Below are 20,883 nucleotides of genomic sequence, written 5' to 3' on the forward strand. Positions count from 1 at the left end.
ATCAACCTGTGTTCATCAATGGATGAATAGATAAAGAAAGTGTGATAAATATACACAATGGAATATGATTCAGCTTTAAAACAGAAGAGGATGCTGTCATGGGTGACAACATGGATGAACCCGGAGGACATCATGCTAAGTAAAATAAGCTAAGCACAGAAAGACAAATACTGCATGATCTCATTGACATGTGGACTCCAGAACAGTTGAACTCATAAAAACAGGGAATAGAATGGTAGTTTCTAGGGGCTGGAGGTGGAGGGGAATGGAGATGTTGGTCAAAGGGCACAAAGTGTCAGTTAGGATGAATAAGTTGCAGTGATCTATTGTACAACATAGTGAGTATAGTTAATAATAATGCACCGTACACTTGAAAATTGCTAAGAGAGTAGGTCTTAAATGTTCTCACCATGAAAGAAATGATAAGTATTGAAGTGATAAATATTTTAATCAGCTTGGTTTAATCATTTCCCAATGTATGAAAACATCATATTGTACACCATAAATGCACATACATTTTATGAGTCAAATATACTTCAATAAAGCTGAAAAAAGATTAACATCAATAGTAATGTCATATTGATAGCATATACCCTCTAATGAGGTGACAAGAATGGAACTCTACCTCTATGTTTTTTTTTCCTAAAACATATTACCCCTGTGTAATCATGAAAAAAATGTCAAAAAAATTCCAACTGAGGGATCTGCCACAAAAAACCTGATTACTATGCCTTGAAACTGTCAAAGACATCACAAACAAGGAAAGTCTGAGAAACCGTCACAACCAAGAGGAGCCTAAAGAGGCATGAATGTAATGTGGCGTCCTGGATGAGATCCTGGCACAGGAAAAAGACACTAAAGAAAAACTGGGAAAATCTGAATGACGTATGGATTTTAGTTATGAAGTATTTATAAATATTAAGTTTATTAATTGTGATAAATGTACTATACTAATCAGATGTTAATACTAAGAAAAACTGGGTGTGGAGTATCTGGAAACTTTTTGTACTATCTTTGCAACTTTTCTGTAAATCTAAAACTGTTCTAAAATATAACTTTATTAAAAATGGCAATGATAAACTCATTGAAAATTAACATAAATAATACATGAATTAAAAACTATTCTATTTATTTCAAAAAAGTTATTAAAGAGGGGGCATTGTTTTGCATTTTTGCAAATCCCTTTAATATCTAGGTTGATAGACATCTGGATTCTCATATCTGCTTCTATATTCAGTGTGTTGTGATATCACAAATCATGGAACCTCTGAAAAACTCTACTGTAGATTCATGAGAGAATGAGTGTGAAAAAGGTAAATTATGTCTTTCTGTCTTTATATAAGTAATTTTAACATCATATACCTCTTAAATGTATCGCAGGAGTTTTATTACTACACTTCGAGAATGCTGACATATGTTATAGAATACACAGGTTATAAACCCCAGGTTATTAACCGAAAAACTGGCAAAGGAATATGAGAATAGAAAGCGACAAATTTCCTTTTCCTATAAATGGAAGTAAAAAATGAATTCTGTTATTAAAATTATGTCAATAGTTGTCAATATAATGCCAAGTGACATTATAAATACTATAAATGTCAATAGCTATGGAAGTAGGGAACATTTTTTAAAAAACTTTAAGATAACTATTTATATAATGAAATAAAACATATGTGTCTTTGAAATTGCCAAAGATAATAGTCAACAAAACCATGTATAAAGGAAAAATAGAAAAAAGAGGAAACAAAAACCAGAAAGTATTAAACCAAATGATGAAAGAAGACCAACTATAACAATATATATAGATAAAGACAATGAGTGTGCAAATGTTCAACTAGCCTGTTAAAAGAAAAAAGAATCTTAAGTTATGAACCAATATCAAAATATACTGTATGTAAGAGGAATTCTCACAAAAAAATGATAGAGGAAAACTAAATATATGGAAAAAACTAAAATAAAATGATGAAAAAGTATAAGTAAACAAATCAGAGGTGTTACTATTAATACTATAGGAAGTAGTGTTAATGGCAAAAAAGCACTAAATAGAGATATACATATATTTTCTGTTACTAAAAGTATAATCTGTAGTGAAAACAAACATATCTTCAGCACATGTAAGGCAAAGCTTTTAAAACTATAAAGAGAATTTAGCAGAAGAACAATTACAATGAAAAATTTTAAGGTATCACTCTCACTCTATGATTGGATAAGTTATCAAAAATCCCTAACAGCAACAATTTGAACAAAACAATAAGATGATTCACTAACCAACTTTGAATCCTCATCTGTCTCCATATTTCAGGTCATAAAAAGCATTCTAGTAAGTCCCAAAAGGTAACCTTTGGTATATGCCATAGTCTGTTTTGCATAAGAAAGGAAGGAAAGAGGGAATGGAGGCAAGGATGAAAGAAGGAAGGGGGAACGGAGGAAGCAAGGAAAGAAGAAAGGAAGGAAGAAAGGAAGGAGAAAAGAAAGAAAGAAAACTTGAAATACCTTGGACTTAAAATTTTTCTAAATACCTATTGAGTCGATAAAAAAATTTATGTAGTGGTAGATTGTTTAAAAAGCAAAGAATATGAGAGCATTATATATCAGCATTTATGGAATGGAGACAAAATGAATTTTATTGGTAGATGTTTTCACTATTTGACAATTGAAAATAAATGAACTGAACATTAAAATAAAAAATCCAGAAAATGTGCATTTAAATGAACTTAGGTAGAGGGAGAAAAATAAAAATAAAAGATACATTAAAGAATGAAAGGCAATAGAAGTGGTAAATAAACTATTTTAGCAAATATTTTGGAATAAAAATAGTTGAAGTAGAAATTAGAAATGTGAAAAGATGATGTATAATTGTATGTTATTAAATTTAAAAGTCACTATGAAATAGATTTTTTCTTAAAAATATAAATTAACCAATTGAAAAAGCAGAAAAACTAAAAGTGGCAGTGATGAAATAAAATGTATTATAGAGTTTCTTTCATAAAGGGCTCAAGGGTGAGCTCGTTTTATGGGTAAGTTCCTTGGCTAATTCCAAAGCTATTTTGGAAAACAGACAGTTTTTAAAAGCATCCCTAATCTTGATACCAAAATCTGACAAAGACAGCACACAGAAAACCAAACAAATAGTACTTTTTGATATTGATATAAAAATCCTATGTACCATAACTAGTCAGTATATTAAAAGCATAACTTACTATGACCAACTAAGATTTATTCAAGAGACACAGGGAATAAAATTAAAATGACTTGCATACATGGGGTACATTAAAAATACACTTTTCTCAACAGATGCTGATATATTTTTACAAAACTGTCATACTAGGAATAGTATAATGCTTCTTAAAATAATAAAATGTGTGATTATTGATAAACAGTCTTCTCAGCAGTTCATTGAACATTGAACTTAATTGTGAAACCAATAACCCAAAACCTACTTAATGGTAAAGTATTGTAGGTGTTTCCAGAAAAGTAAGAAAGTTAACGAAATTATTATTACTTAATACTGTGAAAGTTATGGTCATTACAATACAACATGAAGCAGAAATAAGAGGCATAACCACTAGAAAGATGGAGACAAAATCCTAATTTATAGATATATGATTGTATTCCTAGAAAAAAACAGCTTAATCATTATTAGAATCAATAAATCGGCTAGATAAAAGATAAGCTCACAAAACTAAATTACTTTGATATATCACCAGCTGGAAAATATAAAATAAATTATTTCAAAATCATTTCAAAATTTGTACATAATACTCAAATTTAAGCTCCCTGTAGTTAATTCCTTTTCCCTTTGAAATAGTTCCTGAGATTATCAAAGGAATGTAAAAATTCGTCTCAGCTCTGGAAACAAGCGCAGGAAGTCACCCACTGGCCAGAGTAAATTTCTTCAGTTACTGAGCAGCTGAGACCCAACTGAAGGAGGATCTGGGCAGCTGCAGGAAGAACAACCTGTTTGGGAAAACAATTGTAAGGAACTTGCTGCAGTGCTGAAGGCTGCAGGGTGGAGCTGAGGAAGGGCTTGAGAGAAGGGGCGAGGCCAAACCTTGAACCTTCTGTCATCTTTGGGATGTACAATCGGCATCGGGGTAAGAAACTGACAGCTCGTGGGCCAATGTGCACTTCCCATTGGCTTGAACATCTGGAGACATGAACTGTAATGACTAATGAGGGAGAGGGCCAGGCTCTGTACATCCTCAGGCTGCTCTGTACAGTGTTGAGGCAGCTGGGAAGGGCAGAGAACCACAGCAAAGCCACACGTACTCCTTTTTAAATCTGGAATTGAAAGACTTGAGTAGAGACCTCTTTAACTTGGAATCTATTTTAACTCTCCATACTGGACTACAGTTATTAGAATGAACAAAAAGAGAAAATGGTTGGATGTTTGCTGAAGCTAATGTGGGAAGAAAAGTAAATGTCTCTTTGTGAGATATCTTACTTCAAGAAACAGGTGGAAGTTCAAAGTAATTCCATATTTGTTTTTAAACGAGATTTGAGAGGCTGTTGCACTTATGAGAAGGGCAGAAAATACTTTTTTCAAATGAAAACATGATTACACAATTAAAAATGCTGTTGCACTTATGAAAAGGGCAGAAAATACTGCTTTCAAATAAAAACAGGATTACAACATTAAAAATGCTGAGGAAGCTGTGAAGAGCAGATAATCTCTTCATCTTACAGTTTCATCAGAAATGCCTAAGAATTCACCTGGAAACCATAAAATGATGAAAGAAATAATCAAGTTAGTAAAATAGTAAGGGACGTGGAAAGTACACAATTTATGTGTAGCAGTAACTCTGAAAGGAGGGCAGAAAAGAGGGCAGGCCATTAAAAAATGTTTTTAAAGGAGAATTTCCCTGAAGTAGAGATCTGACTTTGGATTAAAAGGTCTCAGCAATGACAGAAAATGACAAAATCCTCTACATATACATGTCTCCTGGTGTGGCTTTTGAAAATACAATACGAAATGAAGCATTACAATAAGATAAAGAAAAATCTTAAATGTATGCAGGCAGAAATCACAAATTATGTAAAATGGGAAAAAATCAGATGGTATCAGATTTCTTCACTTAAGTAAATATTGGAAGACCATGGAACAGTGTCTTAACAATTTAGAGAGAAAATGATTGTGGTCTATTTTTTATATATTCATTTTATCTCATCTTTTTATTTCTTGGTGATTTTTTTCAAGTGATAATATTTTTATTCTAGAAGTAGATGTCTTAAAAATTTTACATTACTTAATTTAAAAATGCAGTCAAGGCAATAACTTATTTTCAGTATAGATAAATTATTTTAAATTGCAGAAAAGCTAAAGTAAAAATTTTAGATGACCCACAATTCCACATCAAAAGCAAAAACATTGCATATTAAATTTTGCTGCATAATTTTCCAGACTTTTTACCTATAATCCATAAGTGAATGAATACACTTTATAAAACATACAATGGGCACTAACTGCACATATTACTTTGAAGCCTGCTTTATTTACTGATTGTAATATTATGATAAATAATATCATGATCATAATATATGATCAGTATTATTAATATTTTCACATTAATTAATGTACCTGTATAATGCCATCTTAACAGCTGTATAGTTTTTTTGTATGAATGATCCATCATTTCTTTAATCAATCTTTTATGGTTTCATATTTGTTTCTAATTTTACAGCTCTATAAACCATGCTGACATCAAATCTTACATAATATAATTGCTGTTAAGACTTTCTAAGAATGCAATTGCTGATTCAAATCAACTACACATTTGAAAACTTTGACAGATACTGTCAAACTATGCTCCTGAAAACAGCTCCCACCTTCCCCATAACCTCATTGATACTTAACATTTTCATTAAGTTTAACACGGGCCACTCAAATAAAGGAAAAATTGTATGCATTATTTGGAATATAATTTTTCATATTCTTTTATGAGCTGTAGTTTTTTAGGGTTGCTTTACTCTTATTGATAAGTTGGAGTCCTGTATGTTAGCTTTTCTCATATATTATAATTTTTTTCTCAATTTTTCACATGCAGAAGTTCTTCATGGAGTTTCCTGATATATAGAATTTAACAAGCACATCTATAACTATATCTGTATGTGTATATCTATTTACTTATATATGCAAACCAGCAATCTTTCATTTTGGCTTCTGCCTTGAGGGTTATGCTTTGAAAGCCTCTACTCCATCCCAATTTATTTGGAATTTATATTGGTTTTAAGTTGTGAGAAAGGAATCCAGTTTTATGGTTAGTCTAGAGTTTCCCCAGAATATGTTTTATGGATAATACTTTTGTGTGATGTTTATAGGATTAATCTAAAGAAGGATTCCACAATCAAATAAGTTTGAGAAGCACAAGGTTTAAGCAAAACCACTGGATTTCTTCACTGCAATACTTACTAGGATGGAGACTAGTCTTTGTAATAGAATTTGAAGTGGGAAAACATTAGACATAATGCAAATATATGTCAATATCATACTGGATAAGTAAATTATGGTTTCTCCATATAAAGAATACTATGCAGCTATAAAGAAAAGATGTGAGAATGCTTGCAATGCTGATGGGAAAGGATATCCAAGATTGTTAACAGAAAAAGTCAGAATAGGGTATACTGTATATTGTATTGTGCATTAAGAAAGGAGACAGTAAGAATATATGTTTACACTTTCTTAGATGGCATAAAGAAATGTTAGAAGGTTCATTAGAAACCAAGAGTGGTGGTTATCCATAAAGTGGTAGGGGTAGAAAGAGGGCAAGTATGAGAGACTGAGAGAGAGAGAGAGAGAGGAACCTTGAGAGAGAGAGAGAGAGAGAAACCTTGAGAGAGACAGAGAGAGAGAGAGAAACCTTTTCCTAATTACTTTTTTACACTCCCTGATTTGTAAACCACACAAATATATCTCATATAAATTTTTTTAAAAAATTTAAAAAGGAAACCCTCTCAAAGGCTCCAATATGCTATTATATATTATGACTCTCCAAGTTGTGGGCAGCTGTAGAATAGAGAGTAATCTACAAACTCATTCAAGTACAGAATCCTACAATTTTAGGTTATTCAGGTTTCCAAAAATATGTATGGAATAATCCTTACAAATTTGACATGCGATCTTTAGCACATACTGAACACAAAATTTTATACATTTGAGTTTTTGTGTGTGCGTGTGTAATTTCTAGTCTGCTTTTATTAAATGATTCTACCCCCAGTACTGAGTATTTTGATATCTCGAATGGCAAGTCATTTATTATCATTCTCTTAAAAGTTATTTTGCTGATATCAAAATTAATTCTTCTTGTTTATTATTTTCTTGAATGAGTTTTATCCATTAACTCTTTCAGATGATTCACTTTATCAAACTGCCTAAACATACTCTTAGGAATAGTTTGAGAAGAACTGATATCCTTAGGAATTATATAAAGATAGAAGGGAAACTGTTTTCTATATACCCTTAAACACTTTCTGTGTTTTGAATCATGTGGAATGTAGTTCTCAAATATTTTCTTATACCATCCAGTAAAGTCTAAATTAGCATGATATTTTTCATTTTCCTCACATAAATGTTGGCTATTTCTTAATTATTCTAAGGGTTTTCACCTTTTTTTGAAAAGGAGATCCATTTTTCGTTTTATTTTGTCAAGGATTATTGCTGAATAATTATTGCTGAAATAAGCTACTTTTTTCTTCAACACATTACATTTTAACAAATTTAATTTTAGCGTTTCTTGAGACAAATACATGATGCTCCCCTTTAATAAATTAATATGAAGAAATATAATAACAGATTTCCGGATAATTTATTTACTAGTATTATTTGCTGGAAAAAGTCGTGCTCAAAAACATAACATTGCTGTTTTTTTTTTTTTTTTTGGTGAACGTTTTAATTGGGATGTTTGCATCTATATTTGTAAATGGAGCTGGTCTGAAGGTTTGTTTTTGGTGTTGTCTTTGTTAGCTTTCTATATTTAGGTTTTACCAAATCTCCATAATAAATGAGCAAGATTTTCGTATTATTCTGTACTCTTGAAGAACTTATAAGGGTATTTGAAAGATTTTTTCCTGCACAGATTTTGATCCCAGTGCCTTTTGTAAATGTAATTTTTGAACAGTAGTTTCATTCCCCTTTACCTCCAAGCTGTATCAGTTTGATAATTTATGGTTTTGTGGAAAATCATCCATTTAATCTTATTGTGAATTATGCTGGCTGGCCTCTGTGCTTTCTCTTTCTCCATCTGAGGGCAGCTGCCTCCGGAAGTTGATGGCAGCACCCCAAAGGAGTCCTAAATTGGGTGGACCCATCTTTCTCAAGGCTTCAAGGCTCACAGTTTCACCTCCTAATTAGGGGCTACTGGTATGTAGAGGCCGTAACATGCAGCCCTTGGTGGCTGCCTCCTGTTTGGCTCTATCTGCACAATGTCTACCAGAAATGTAGTAAAATTTCTGGCATTTGTGTGGCAACCTTTATAGTTTCTGCAGTAACATTGGCTTTCTTCTTCTTCTTCTTCTTCTTCTTCTTCTTTCTTCTTCTTCTTCTTCTTCTTCTTCTTCTTCTTCTTCTTCTTTCTTCTTCTTCTTCTTTCTTTCTTCTTTCTTCTTCTTTCTTCCTTCTTCCTCTTCTTCTTCTTTTTTTTTTATTTTGTTCACTCTGATTTCTGTCTGGGAGTCAAGGTTAAGGGCATGTTTTTATGCTAGCATCTTCCCCTGCAGTGTCAATGCACTTTTCCCTCTCAGTTTAATTGCTTTTCATCAGCCAATACGATAATACTGGGGGCTCTGGTCTATATTTATAAGTGTGGTGGGTGTCAGGGGAAGAGATTAATCACAACAGCTAGCATAAACAATCAATCCTGGAAACACAAATATGTTGACACCTCTTTGGTCAAGGCCTAGAGCAGCTTGGCAAAGGATCCACATTTTTTTTTTTAATTTGTAAAATAATCAAGAAGATGGAAAATGTGAGAAGTAGTGCTGTAGGTATATTTTTAAATATTCCTCTCTTACTCCCTGTTAATGAGGTGATTTTCGGTTTTTATTATTGTGAACGAAAGTAAAGAATACATATAGATATAAAAATTTCGGCTGATTTTTGATAATGAATCATAATATACAAAAGATGAAGTGCTGTAAATAATGACAATGGCATATTTTTGTAGTCTGCTGTTACAGTTGGTACCTGTACAGAATTATACTAGAGCTAACATATTCATATTCACTCACATTTCCACAAAATATCCAGTTAATTAAATGAACGATTCTGTTTTCTAACATAGCCTCCTCTCCCACTATTATTGGTAATATTTAGAATTCAGAATAGGAATGTCTTACTTCTTGCTAAAACTCTACCATAAAATTATGTACATAGAAATTTAATTATCAGAAAATGACATATGACCAATATTAATAAATGACTCAGGGAAGCAGAAATTCCCAGCTTGTGTAAATCTCATTTTTTTGGATGTCTTTTTCATTTTTCATCCTCATTACAGATTTTTTCGTGGCCTTGGTGGTGGGTTCTCTGATGAAGAAATGTTGGCTCGTTCATCTTCCTTGTCCTCAGGGGCATTGCCCTCGTACCTTCTGAGACCATTGCCACCTTACAGCCAACATAACAACTACAAGAGTGGGCTTAGCTCTGATTAACTTTGAAAGCTACTGCATGCTCCTCACAGTTTTTATAGAAAAAAGGAAAGGGTCAATGCATTTTGGAAAGCCAAATTTTTCTTCTTTATACATTCACCTTTATTTCTCTGTGCTTTCTTCTCCAATGGGAAGAGTCACCTTCGATTACACGTAAAATCTTTATCACCTGTCAGTCATCTCCACCTTCCTAGAACTTCCTGTGTAGTGTCATAGCAGCCACGCTAAGCTGCTGGGTTGCTAATTATTGCAGGACTTAATTACAAATTATGATAATATTATATTGATGAGCCTAACTCCCCATTTTCATGAATGTTATAATGTTAGCATAATTATCTATAACTGTGAATTGTAAACACAGACAGGGAATGGCAGATAAAACTGAACGAGTTCCCCCAGGGATCTAGGAATATAGCTAGAAGCAGCTAACTTTGAAGCTGGTGGTTTATCTTACTAGTCAGTTAAGAGAAACGACTGAAGTAATAAATTTTCAAAGGAGGGTATTTGTTAACATGTGTGTGTGTGTGTGTGTGTGTCTTCACATCATGTCACAGAAAAAATTTTAATAACATAGAAATTGTTTATGATATGGTAAATGAAATAAGCAGATTATAAAATATATATATATATACGAATGATTATTAAATTATAAAAAGATGTTCGTCCCCACTCCTAAAAGGGAAATGAGCATTTTAACTATGAGATCCCATTCTTATTTTTTTCCCCCATCAGATGGGTAAAAATCTAAAAGCTTGATGATATACTTTGCTGGTGAGGCTGTGGAGAAACAGGAACTCTCACACATTGCAGGTGAGAATGTAAATTAGTACAATCTTGTATGGAGGGCAAATATCAAAATTAAGATGACATAGTCTATTTTTGAGATTTTATGCTGTAGGTATTCTTGTATGATATATATAAATGTTATTCATGGTGGCACTCTGTAATAGCAAACCATTGAAGACAGTCTAAAGTCCACCGATAAATGATTGGTTAAATAATAGCATACATTCAAAAAGTGGAATACTAAAAAAAGAATAGAGAAGGGGCTGGGCGCGGTGGCTCATGCCTGTAATCCCAGCACTTTGGGAGGCCGAGGCGGGTGGATCACAAGGTCAGGAGATCGAGACCATCCTGGCTAACACGGTGAAACCCCGTCTCTGCTAAAAATACAAAAAAATTAGCTGGGCATGGTGGCGGGTGCCTGTAGTCCCAGCTAATCAGGAGGCTGAGGTGGGAGAATGGCGTGAACCCAGGAGGTGGAGCTTGCAGTGAGCCGAGATGGCGCCACTGCACTCCAGCCTGAGCGACAGAGTGAGACTCCGTCTCAAAAAAAAAAAAGAGACGCTCTTTATGAATAATATGGAAATATCTCTAAGACATACTGAGTTTAAAAAAACAAGGTGCATAACAGTGTGCATAATAGGCTATATTTTGTGTTATAAAGAGGGAAACAATCTATATTTGTGTTGACTTGTACTTATACAAGGCACTTTAACTTTTTATAGGACACCATTTTTTTTCTTCTTCTTTGAGACAGGATTTCACTCTGTCACCCAGGCGGGAGTGCAGTGGAGTGACCTCAGCTCCCTGCAACCTCTGCCTCCCAGGCTCAAGTGATCCTCCCACCTCAGCCTCCCGAGTATCTGGGACCACGGGTGAACTTGCCACCACGCAGAGCTAATTTATTTGTAGAGACGGGATTTCACCATGTTGCCCAGGCTGGTCTTGAACTCCTGAGCTTAAGCGATCCACCTGCCTGGGCCTCCCAAAGTGCTGGGATTACAGGCATGAGCCACTGCACTGGGCTCTACAATTTTTTGTTTGTTTGTTTTATCCATTCTACTGATGATGGATATTTGAAACATTTCCACTTTGGGGGGTATTAAGAGCAATGCTGATGGGAACATTATGTTTGATGTAATTGAGTGCATATGTGCATAGCTTTTTTTTTTAAGGGTAATTACCTGCAAGTGAAATTTCCGAGTTATAGGGTATGCATAGCTTCTTCCTTTCTAGACACTATAAAAGTATTTTCTGGGCTGGGCGCGGTGGCTTATGCCTGTAATCCCAGGGAGCTGAATAATAGGGAAATATCTCTAAGACATACTGAGTTTAAAAAAACAAGGTGCATAACAGTGTGCATAATAGGCTATATTTTGTGTTATAAAGAGGGAAACAATCTATATTTGTGTTGACTTGTACTTATATAAGGCACTTTAAATTTTTATAAGACACCATTTTTTTTTCTTCTTCTTTGAGACAGGATTTCACTCTGTCACCCAGGCGGGAGGCCGAGGCCAGCGGTTCACCTGAGGTCAGGAGTTCAAGACCAGCCTGGCCAACGTGGTGAAACCCTGTCTCTACTAAAAATACAAAAAATTAGCTGGGCGTGGTGATGGGCGCCTGTAATCCTAGCTATTCTGGAGGCTGAGGCAGGAGAATCGCTCGAACCCAGGAGGCGGAGGTTGCACTGAGCTGAGATAGTGCCATTGCACTCCAGCCTGGGAAACAAGAGTGAAACTCCGTCTCAAAAAAAAAAAAAAAGTATTTTCCAATGTAATTATCAATTTATACTCCTTCTAGCAGTTGACAAATGTTCTTACTGCTTAGTTTGAAACACTTAGTTTTGTCAGATTTCTTAATATTTTCTAGTTTGATGGCTGTGTAGTAAGATCTCATTATCGCTTTAATTTGCATTTCACTGGTAACAAATGAAGTTGTGTGCCTCCTCATAATATTTATTGGCTTTGTGTATTGTGTGTGTGTGTGTGTGTGTGTGTGTGTGTGTGTGTGAAGCCCATGTTCAAAACCTTTGCCCATTCTTTTATTGGATTTCCTGTCTTTAATAGTGCTTAATTTAATTGATGTTTTAGTAAACGTTAGTTTAACTGTATTTGCAAACGTTAGTAAAGAGTTTGAATGAATGATCATGGTTGAAGGTTCACCATACAGCCAGAAGGCAGGTGCAGCAACCTGAGATTTTTCACAAAACATTTTATGTAATTAGCTTACACAATTATTCATCAATTAAATTGGGTCTAAGCATCTGCCCATCACACTGTCATCTTCCAGTGAACCCAGATTAATGAATGATGCTAACATTGGTAGTTAACATTCACTAGACCTTTACCCCATCCAGGGCACTAGGCTGAGGACTTCATATAGGTTATTTTTACTTACATCTCTCAATGCTTCTTTGTGGAATGTACAGCTGCTCCTCGACTTACAATAGGGTTAGATCCAGATAAACCCATCATAAATTGAAAATATTTTAAGTTGAAAATGCACTTACCACACCTAACCTACCAAACATCCTAGTTTAGCCCAGCCTACCTTACATGTGCTCAGAACACTTACATTAGCCTACAATTGGGCAAAATCATATAACACAGAGCATATTTTATAATAAAGTGTTGACTATCTCATGTAATTTATTGAAAATTATACTGAAAATGAAAAACAGAATGGTTGTATGAATACTCAAATTACAGTTTATACTGAATGCATATCACTTTCCCACCATTGTAAAGTTGAAAAATTGCAAGTTGAACCTTTGGAAATGGGGGACTGTCTGTATTATTAGGCTCAGAGCCTTCAATTACTTGACCATTATGACTGAGCTAGAGAGTGATGGGACCGGGAGCTGATCGCTCATCTAACTCCAGAGCACACAATCTTCTAATTATTATACTGCCTCAAAACAAGTTTCCATCTGGTTTCAAATTTGGGATTGTTGTGTACTGTGAAAGTGGCAATCATTTCTTCTAAAAGAAGAGAATATAATTAAGTAGTTTGTTTAGACATGGTAAAATTGAAATTGTCTAGAAAAATATTATAATGTATTATGAAGGATACTGACAAAAAGAAAATAGGTTTGAATAAAGCTATGCTATACACTTATGTTTCCGTCACTGTCATTAAGTGAATGACAAATATACTATTTTGATTTACTATTGTATCAATAAACATGTTACACTTCATAAATAGATAACATTAGATGCTCTTAAGCCAAGCTTATTTTTTAGGTTAAAATGATGAAATAAACAACAATGGCAAACATAACTGTACATCCAGTAGCAGCTACCCTAAATTCTCAAAGCAAGGAAATAAGACAATCCAACACGTCATGTTGAGTCTCAAAGAGATTTTCTAGTCATTCATAAGCATTAAACACCAAAATGTTCAAAATCAAGACTCCCCCAAAATATTATTTTTTTTGGAAAGGACCCCAGAGATCTGTGAGAAAATTAATCTTTATTTCCAAGTTAAACTTTGAATTTGTTGTAAGATTAAAGAACTATGAGTATTTTGAAACAAAAGTTGTAGAAAGTGATCAGATTTTGAAAAGACCATGAAAACTAAGAGCTGAGCTACAGCCCATGGAAACAATGGGAGATATTTCTGAAACAGTTTATATAACGAGCTTTAATTCAGAGATTTTTTTTTTCCCCTTTTGAGGAAACCTTCTGGCTTGAACGTGTTCACAGATTCTGTATGGCTTGTAAAGCTGTGTTCTTTCTCCCTCTGGGACCTTGCTCAGGCTTGTAGTTTCATTTGAAAGAATAATTTTCGATATTTCCTAGGCTGAGCATTAATCCCTCCATTGCTTGATCGATTAAATCCCACTGTCTGTGTCTGGAAGGTGATGTCTGAGCTTTATGTATTGCTTTCTGGCAGGCTGCGTTTCCATGCTCATGGAACACATGCAGCAGGGTAACTGTGTGCAACAGGCTTTCAGCCCTCAAAGCTTGGGGGAAATGACAGGTATGGTGTCTCATTTTAACTTAAGTTTAAAGGTCTCATAATTATACTGCTATCTGATGAATTTGGTTCATACCTTTTGTATGGCATTCAATAGCTTACAAGGTGAGAATACATTATCTTGTTTGATCTTCACAAGAATTGTTTATAGGAAACAGAGCTCTATTATCTCTCATTTTAATAACGAGGAGAGGCTGTGACCCTTGCCCAGGGTCATATGGCCAGTAACTGGCAATCTTGTAATTAAAATTCAGATCTTTTGATTTTAACACCAGTGTTCTTTTATGATTCACATAAAAAACCTGAGATTGGAGAATTATAGAGGACTTTCAAAAAGGTCCACATCATCCATGTGCTCTGAGTCCATAAAACTAACTGTAATATAAATGTCACATTGTGGCTCACTTGAGCAGAACAAAACAAAGAATATGCCATTTCAATGTTGCTTCAAGGATAAGACGTCTTGGAGAAAATTGCTGGGATACTTCTAAAAACCCTAAATGTGATCAGGCAGGCCTCTAGAAGATAAGTATGTCTGCCCTGTAAGGGACCTGTAACTCATAAGGTCTCAATGCCTGGCCTGGCCTTCCCATGTGTTTCACCTGCATATATTCTATTTCTCCAGCTGTAAAATCCTGGGTGTAGGTGTATTGTTTTGGTTTTCCGCAAAAGGGAATCTTTATCTCAAGATTTTCAAGTGCAAGTACCTTATTCAGGAGAAGAAACACCAGTAAGAAAAGGGAGCAGTGGTATAGTGAAGACGCAGTGGCCACTAAAGAGTACATTACCCAGGCAGCTCCCCGTGGAGATTAATCCCACAAGGAAAGCTCGGACATGATGTAAAACACAAACCACAGAGACACACTCCCCTGAGGGGTGGGAGATGGGTGTTCAGATGCCAGCTCCCCTCAGGCATTGTTCTTTTTTTTTTGCAGTGCAAAGTGAAAGCAAGTTTATAAAGAAGGTAAAGGTATAAAAGAATGGCTACTCCATAGACAGAGCAGCCCCTCAGTCATTGTTGAGAGCTGCTGGGAGTGGGAGGTAATTCCCCATCTTCCCGCATCCTGTGCAGGAGAGAAGAGCGGCATTCTGTAGCTTAGGAAAAAGTTCCTATGCAAAGAAAGGCAGATGCCGGCAGGGTAATGTCTCTGGTAAAAGGCCCGAGGGATATGGCTCTGCTATAACAGGATCTAGATCTTACACTTCAAAAATTATCTTTCAATGCTCAGAATAGTATTTGGGATACTGTAGTCCCCTGATAACTGTGGACGCATCAACCTGATATGAGGCTATATGTGAGAAATGCTTGCAGATACACATTAAATCTGTACCAACAAAAGAATATGGAAAGAAAGAAAGAACAAGAAGGGGCCAGGAAGGCACCCTGCACCATCATTTCTTTGGCATGGGGAGTCATCTCTACTCACACTTTCTCATAAATCTTGTTCGGATGCTCTGGCCATTCGATCATGCACACGACTCTGCTGGGCATGGTCTCTGTGGTTGAGTAGTAGCCCTGGGGGAAGGCCAGCAGGAGAGCCAGGACCCAGATGACACAGATGACCACTTTGGTGGCTGTGGCTGACAGCCGGGGCTGGAGGGGATGGATGATGGCCATGTACCTGGAACAGAGAAGAGAGAACAAAGTTCTGATTTGGTCACCAAAATCTGCATCAGAGATTCCATATTTTTCCTGCCAATAAGAAAATTCATGGAAACCCTTTGATTCCTGATGATTTGTACAATTATTTTCCAATTCCTTTTCCATATTCTATCCTTAAGCTTTATGATATGCCATACAATGCCAACATGCATAAGAAAAGCCAGCTAGATTTTTCAGTATTTCAGAACCCATCTAGCAACATTCAAGGAGAGACATTTTCATCATTGAAATGCTCATGCTGGGGACAGGACAGCCAAGTACAGGTAAGTGAAATTAGAAAAATAAGAACAATGTTGTAAATTTATTCAGTGTAAAGACTGACTTTCATTCTTTCTAGATTAAGGGATAACGGTGATCAGAATAGTAGTTTTTTTCAGTCCTTACGTGATATTATGAAAGATTAGCAGTCCTACCTCAGTCTATACAATTTGAGGGGAAGTAAACATGTCTCTGTGACAAAGCATTGGCCTAGAGTCAGCAAAAAACAACAGCTCCTGGAGAAATCTTCACCAATTCTTTGAGCATCTAGGAGTCCGTGTATGGCTAACTATACATGCTTCATGAAGAGAAAGACGGTCTCCACCTGTTGAGGCAGACAGACTAGAGTGCACAAAGGACCAGTGCAGATGACACTTCATTGCAGGAAGAGGGGAGCACAGCAAATGATGACTTCATGTCTGCAGCCATTCCTCCATCTGCTCATTCCTGGGCTCTGGCACTAAACAGTGTCATCTGAATGAATGTGTCCACATGTTTGAGTTTGTGCACAGCCCCTGAGATGTTGCAGAGATTTGAAGGATAAGTATTTCATATCAGCCTTTCATATCAGTGATAAGCACATCAATTCTGCCTCTTTCATTTTAAAAGACATCTCTCTATGCATATTTTTCTTGCAAAGTTTATAGCTCTACACCTTAAAATAAGCATTTTTTAAAAGAGAACGAATGATAGCTTATAGGGCCTTTGGTGTTTAAATATTATCTGACAAAACCTCAGAATCACACATTGATTCTCTGACAGTCAGGTGTTTCTGACGTCCGTGGGACAGAATGGTCAACGGAGACTTCAAAAATCTGCAAAGAGCAGCAGTTCTGTCAGCTGGCTCCACATCATTCCACATAATTCTTTTACTGTATTCTTTGGACTCCTAGGATCTCTAGACCAGAATTAGGGCCAGGGTTACAAGTAAAGCAATTTTATTCAGTATGTGCTCAATAAATTCCCACTGGACACCTGCCACACGTAGAGCACAGCGTTTCCTTCTGAGCTATAAGCTTGTAATTTCTCCAGGGAGGAAAGGTGCATCAATAAGCAGCTCAAAACACAGCAGTAGGATAAGTGACCTCAAGTGGTATTTGGATCAATACCTTAGAGTCGTAGGGGAGCTGCGGAGACACTCAAGCCCTGGAATGGCAGGTGATCTACTGGAGGGGCTTCGAGAGGTGTGCTGGATTTGGGGTGAGCCTGCTGAGCATCCTGCCCCAACGGGAGGAAGTGTTTGGTGTTTGGAGCTTTCTTCTTTCTCCATGTTAGGATTAGGCTCTGTTTGCACGAAGGCTTCCTTGAGCATCTTCTTATCACTGTAAACTTTAGAAACTTTTCTCTGCATTTTGGTGCTAGGGACCTGGGATTTCCCTCTCTGGTCCGTAAGGGCCACTGAAGGTATTTAGTGTATAGAGTCTGTCTACTAGGAGGACACTTCATGCCAACCTTTATATCAGAAGTCAGGACGACTCCCAGGAAGGAAACTCCTAGAAACTCTTCCTTCTGCCTCTTTTAGAAAGTGGGTAGGTGGTCTTAAAGTCAGGAGAGGGTGGAATTATAGGAACGGACTTAGAAAAGATATGATGTTGGGGGTGTGTAGTAATCTATAAGTCTCTGGGCAAGTTTCCCTGGTTCTGTTGATACTATAAAGCCTATCACTCAAATGCTGTCTGAAGGTCATCAAAAGGGCAAAACAACTCTCAATATGTTACAAATCAAGCATTGTCTGTTTTCTTTAGGTTACCCCAAAATGGCCACGACTACTGCGAAGGCAGGTCCAGGACACCATAGACTAGATGACCTTCCATCTCTGGGGTAGTCCCCTGAAAAGGACCCTGAGAAGTGTTTATTTCTCCCCTAGACCTGTGTCTTCCTTGATGCCTGACAGTGGTGGAGCCCTGTATCCTCTTCAATCATGGGGTGCGGTGGGTAGGGGAAACTCAGAATCAGAGCTAAGACATGTGGGCCTGTTCAACCATAATTGTTGCTGTCTTTCCAATTCAGTGAAGGGCTGGACCCAGATGGTCATGGCCAGAACCTCTTTGAGTGTTTGTGTTAAAACCACAGGATTGCTTGTTGCATTATTTCCCAAACGCAAATTGTTTTCCCCCTACAAAGCTGGAAATGCAGCCGTGAAGATGCCTTATCTCACCTCCAGCACTGCATAGTTCCTACCCTCACTGGCAGCTGTGCATTCTCAGGCTTCACAGGAACTTGAGGAGGATGCTCAGGGGAGAATGTGGTAATGACATTGCCCTCTTTTAATATTACCTCAAATGCAAGATTTTAATTTGTTTCTCATTCAGGATAAATGCTCAGTCTTAAATAAACAAATCCTAACACCACTCCCCATGCTCGAATTGGCGATACACCATTCAGAATCTAATGTGACTGGGCTTATGGGGGATTGCACCAGCGTATTGGCACTGTAACTCCAAACGGGTGGCAGAAAGCCATATTTTATCCTTATTGCAAAAATTGCAATTTGGGAACCCATTTCAGTTAACTCTCTACCGTTCTTTAGTGTAGGAGCCATTTTAGTGACAGATGAAAGTATTGCCCACATAAAGCCAGAGAGAAAAAAAAAGATTGGCTTTAAAAAATGTATATATGTTCATTTGTTCAAAACAGAGGTATTTATAAGTCTCCCTCCCTCCTTCCTTCCCCCCTTTCCTCTCTTTCCTCCTTTCTTCTATCCCTGTCTTGCAATCCTCATTTCTGGGGCTTGTTTAACATGTTTTTTCTTATTTACCCAAAAGCTAGTACCATTTGGATAACCTGTACACAGACGGATGAATATTTTCTTTCCTTTTCCCCACTTCTAGCTTGGATCCATTAACATACATTTATATATTTATCTGGAACCAGCCTGAGCAATTCTTGCTTATTTGGTTATAAGATATTACTGAGCAAGTGCTGCAAGCCCAAGGAAAATACATTCAATAAATATTTATTGACTGCACCGTGCTCACGGGACTCTAAGGCAGTCAATGAAACGTCTTTCTGGTGTAAGCATTAATCATCAGGCTGCCAGAGACAGGGATCTGGAGGCGTGTGGGATATGGATTATGTTCTGTACTTCAGGTGGTTCCAGTCCCACTGAGGGCCATCAGCACTGATTTGAATTGTATGTGTCCTCCCAGCTGAAAAACCTGAGATGTAGCCTTCCTCTTGCATGATGATGCTTTATAAAAAGAACTCTCTGTTGCACATTTTTTTTTCTTGTAGGCAGAGTGAAACAATCTTATTGTGAGAAAGAATTTCAATCCTCTGACAAGTGGCAGTATCTTCATAACTTCCTCCTGTACCAGTCCCAAATCACTCAGCAGAGAGAATGTCTTTCCTCTACTATGAGATTTGTCCAGTGGGGCCCTTCTTCCACAGTCTTTCTCATCCAATTCCAGTTTCTGCCCTCGCTTCTCCCACTCACTCCTGGGGTGTTACAGGTTTCCTTTAAGGGACCATATCTTCCTGAGTTCAGATAACCAGGGTAGTAATAGCTGAGAGTATGGCTGCTATAGTCTAGCTCAAGGGTTGGCAATTTTTTTCTTGGAAAGACAGATATTACATATTTTGAGTTTTGTGGTCCATATAGTTTCAGTTGTAATTATCAAACTCTATCTTTGTAGTGTGAAAACAGCCACAGACAGCAAAGAAACTATTGGGCATGACTGTATGATAATAACGTTTTATTTACAAAAACAGGAAGTAGGCTGCATTTGGTCCCTGGCCCATAGCTTGCTGTCCCCTGGTCTAGTTTACAGGGAGCGAAGAGCAGGAGGAATTAGAACCATAGGAGAAGATGGTATGATATTCAGAAACACTCGTTACCTTTGGCAGACGGGAACTCATTGGGTAGATAAGTCCTGTGTCCCACAAGCAGTCAGTAAGGTGGTCTACAGCCAGTCATGACTCAGAATCAGATAAGACCCTGGTTCTTATGTGAGCACAGTGGTCAATCTGGGATGTTTTTCCTCCTCGATCCCTTCCTGGCTGCTCCTGTTTATTTTCACAACTTGGCCCAGTCATCATGTCCTTGTGGCTGTGTTTGGTGCCTGCCTTTACTGCTGTGAAGATCTCTAAACCTTGTGCTGACCACGCTTCAATTTATTTTCTATTTTCTTTTCTTTTCTTTTTTTTTCTATTCTTTCTTTTTTTTTTGTTTTGAGATGGAGTCTCGCTCTGTTGCCCAGATTGGAGTGCAGTGGTGGGATCTCAGCTCACTGCAGCCTCTGCCTCCCGGGTTCCAGAGATTCTCATGCCTCAGTGTCCCAAGTAGCTGGGATTACAGGCGCCTGCCACCATGCTTAGCTAATTTTTTTGCATTTTTAGTAGAGAAGGGGTTCCATCATGTTTGCCAGGCTGGTCTTGAACTCCTAACTTAAGTGATTCGCTCTCCTCAGCCTCCGAAAGTGCTGGGATTACAGGCATGAGCCACCGTGCCGGGCCTTTATTTTTCTACTTGCATATCCTTCTTTTCTCTTTTCACCCTCCACAGGTCCTTGGCCTGCCCAGGTGCTGAGGATGTAGTAAATACTCAATGAAAGTTT

General features: G+C 36.9%; 1 protein-coding gene across 2 annotated transcripts in view; it reads right to left on the reverse strand.

The window, feature by feature from the left end:
- TACR1 (tachykinin receptor 1) overlaps positions 1–20,883 on the reverse strand; it is a 161,148-nt gene that overhangs the window by 57,426 nt on the left and 82,839 nt on the right. For both annotated transcript variants that reach the window (XM_030827826.1, XM_030827825.1), the window contains one exon: positions 15,834–16,028. In XM_030827826.1, the coding sequence (XP_030683686.1) occupies positions 15,834–16,028 (195 nt within the window). The remainder of the gene's footprint in view (positions 1–15,833; positions 16,029–20,883) is intronic.

Source organism: Nomascus leucogenys, chromosome 14 (assembly GCF_006542625.1).
Source record: "Nomascus leucogenys isolate Asia chromosome 14, Asia_NLE_v1, whole genome shotgun sequence".
Lineage (NCBI taxonomy): Eukaryota > Metazoa > Chordata > Mammalia > Primates > Hylobatidae > Nomascus > Nomascus leucogenys.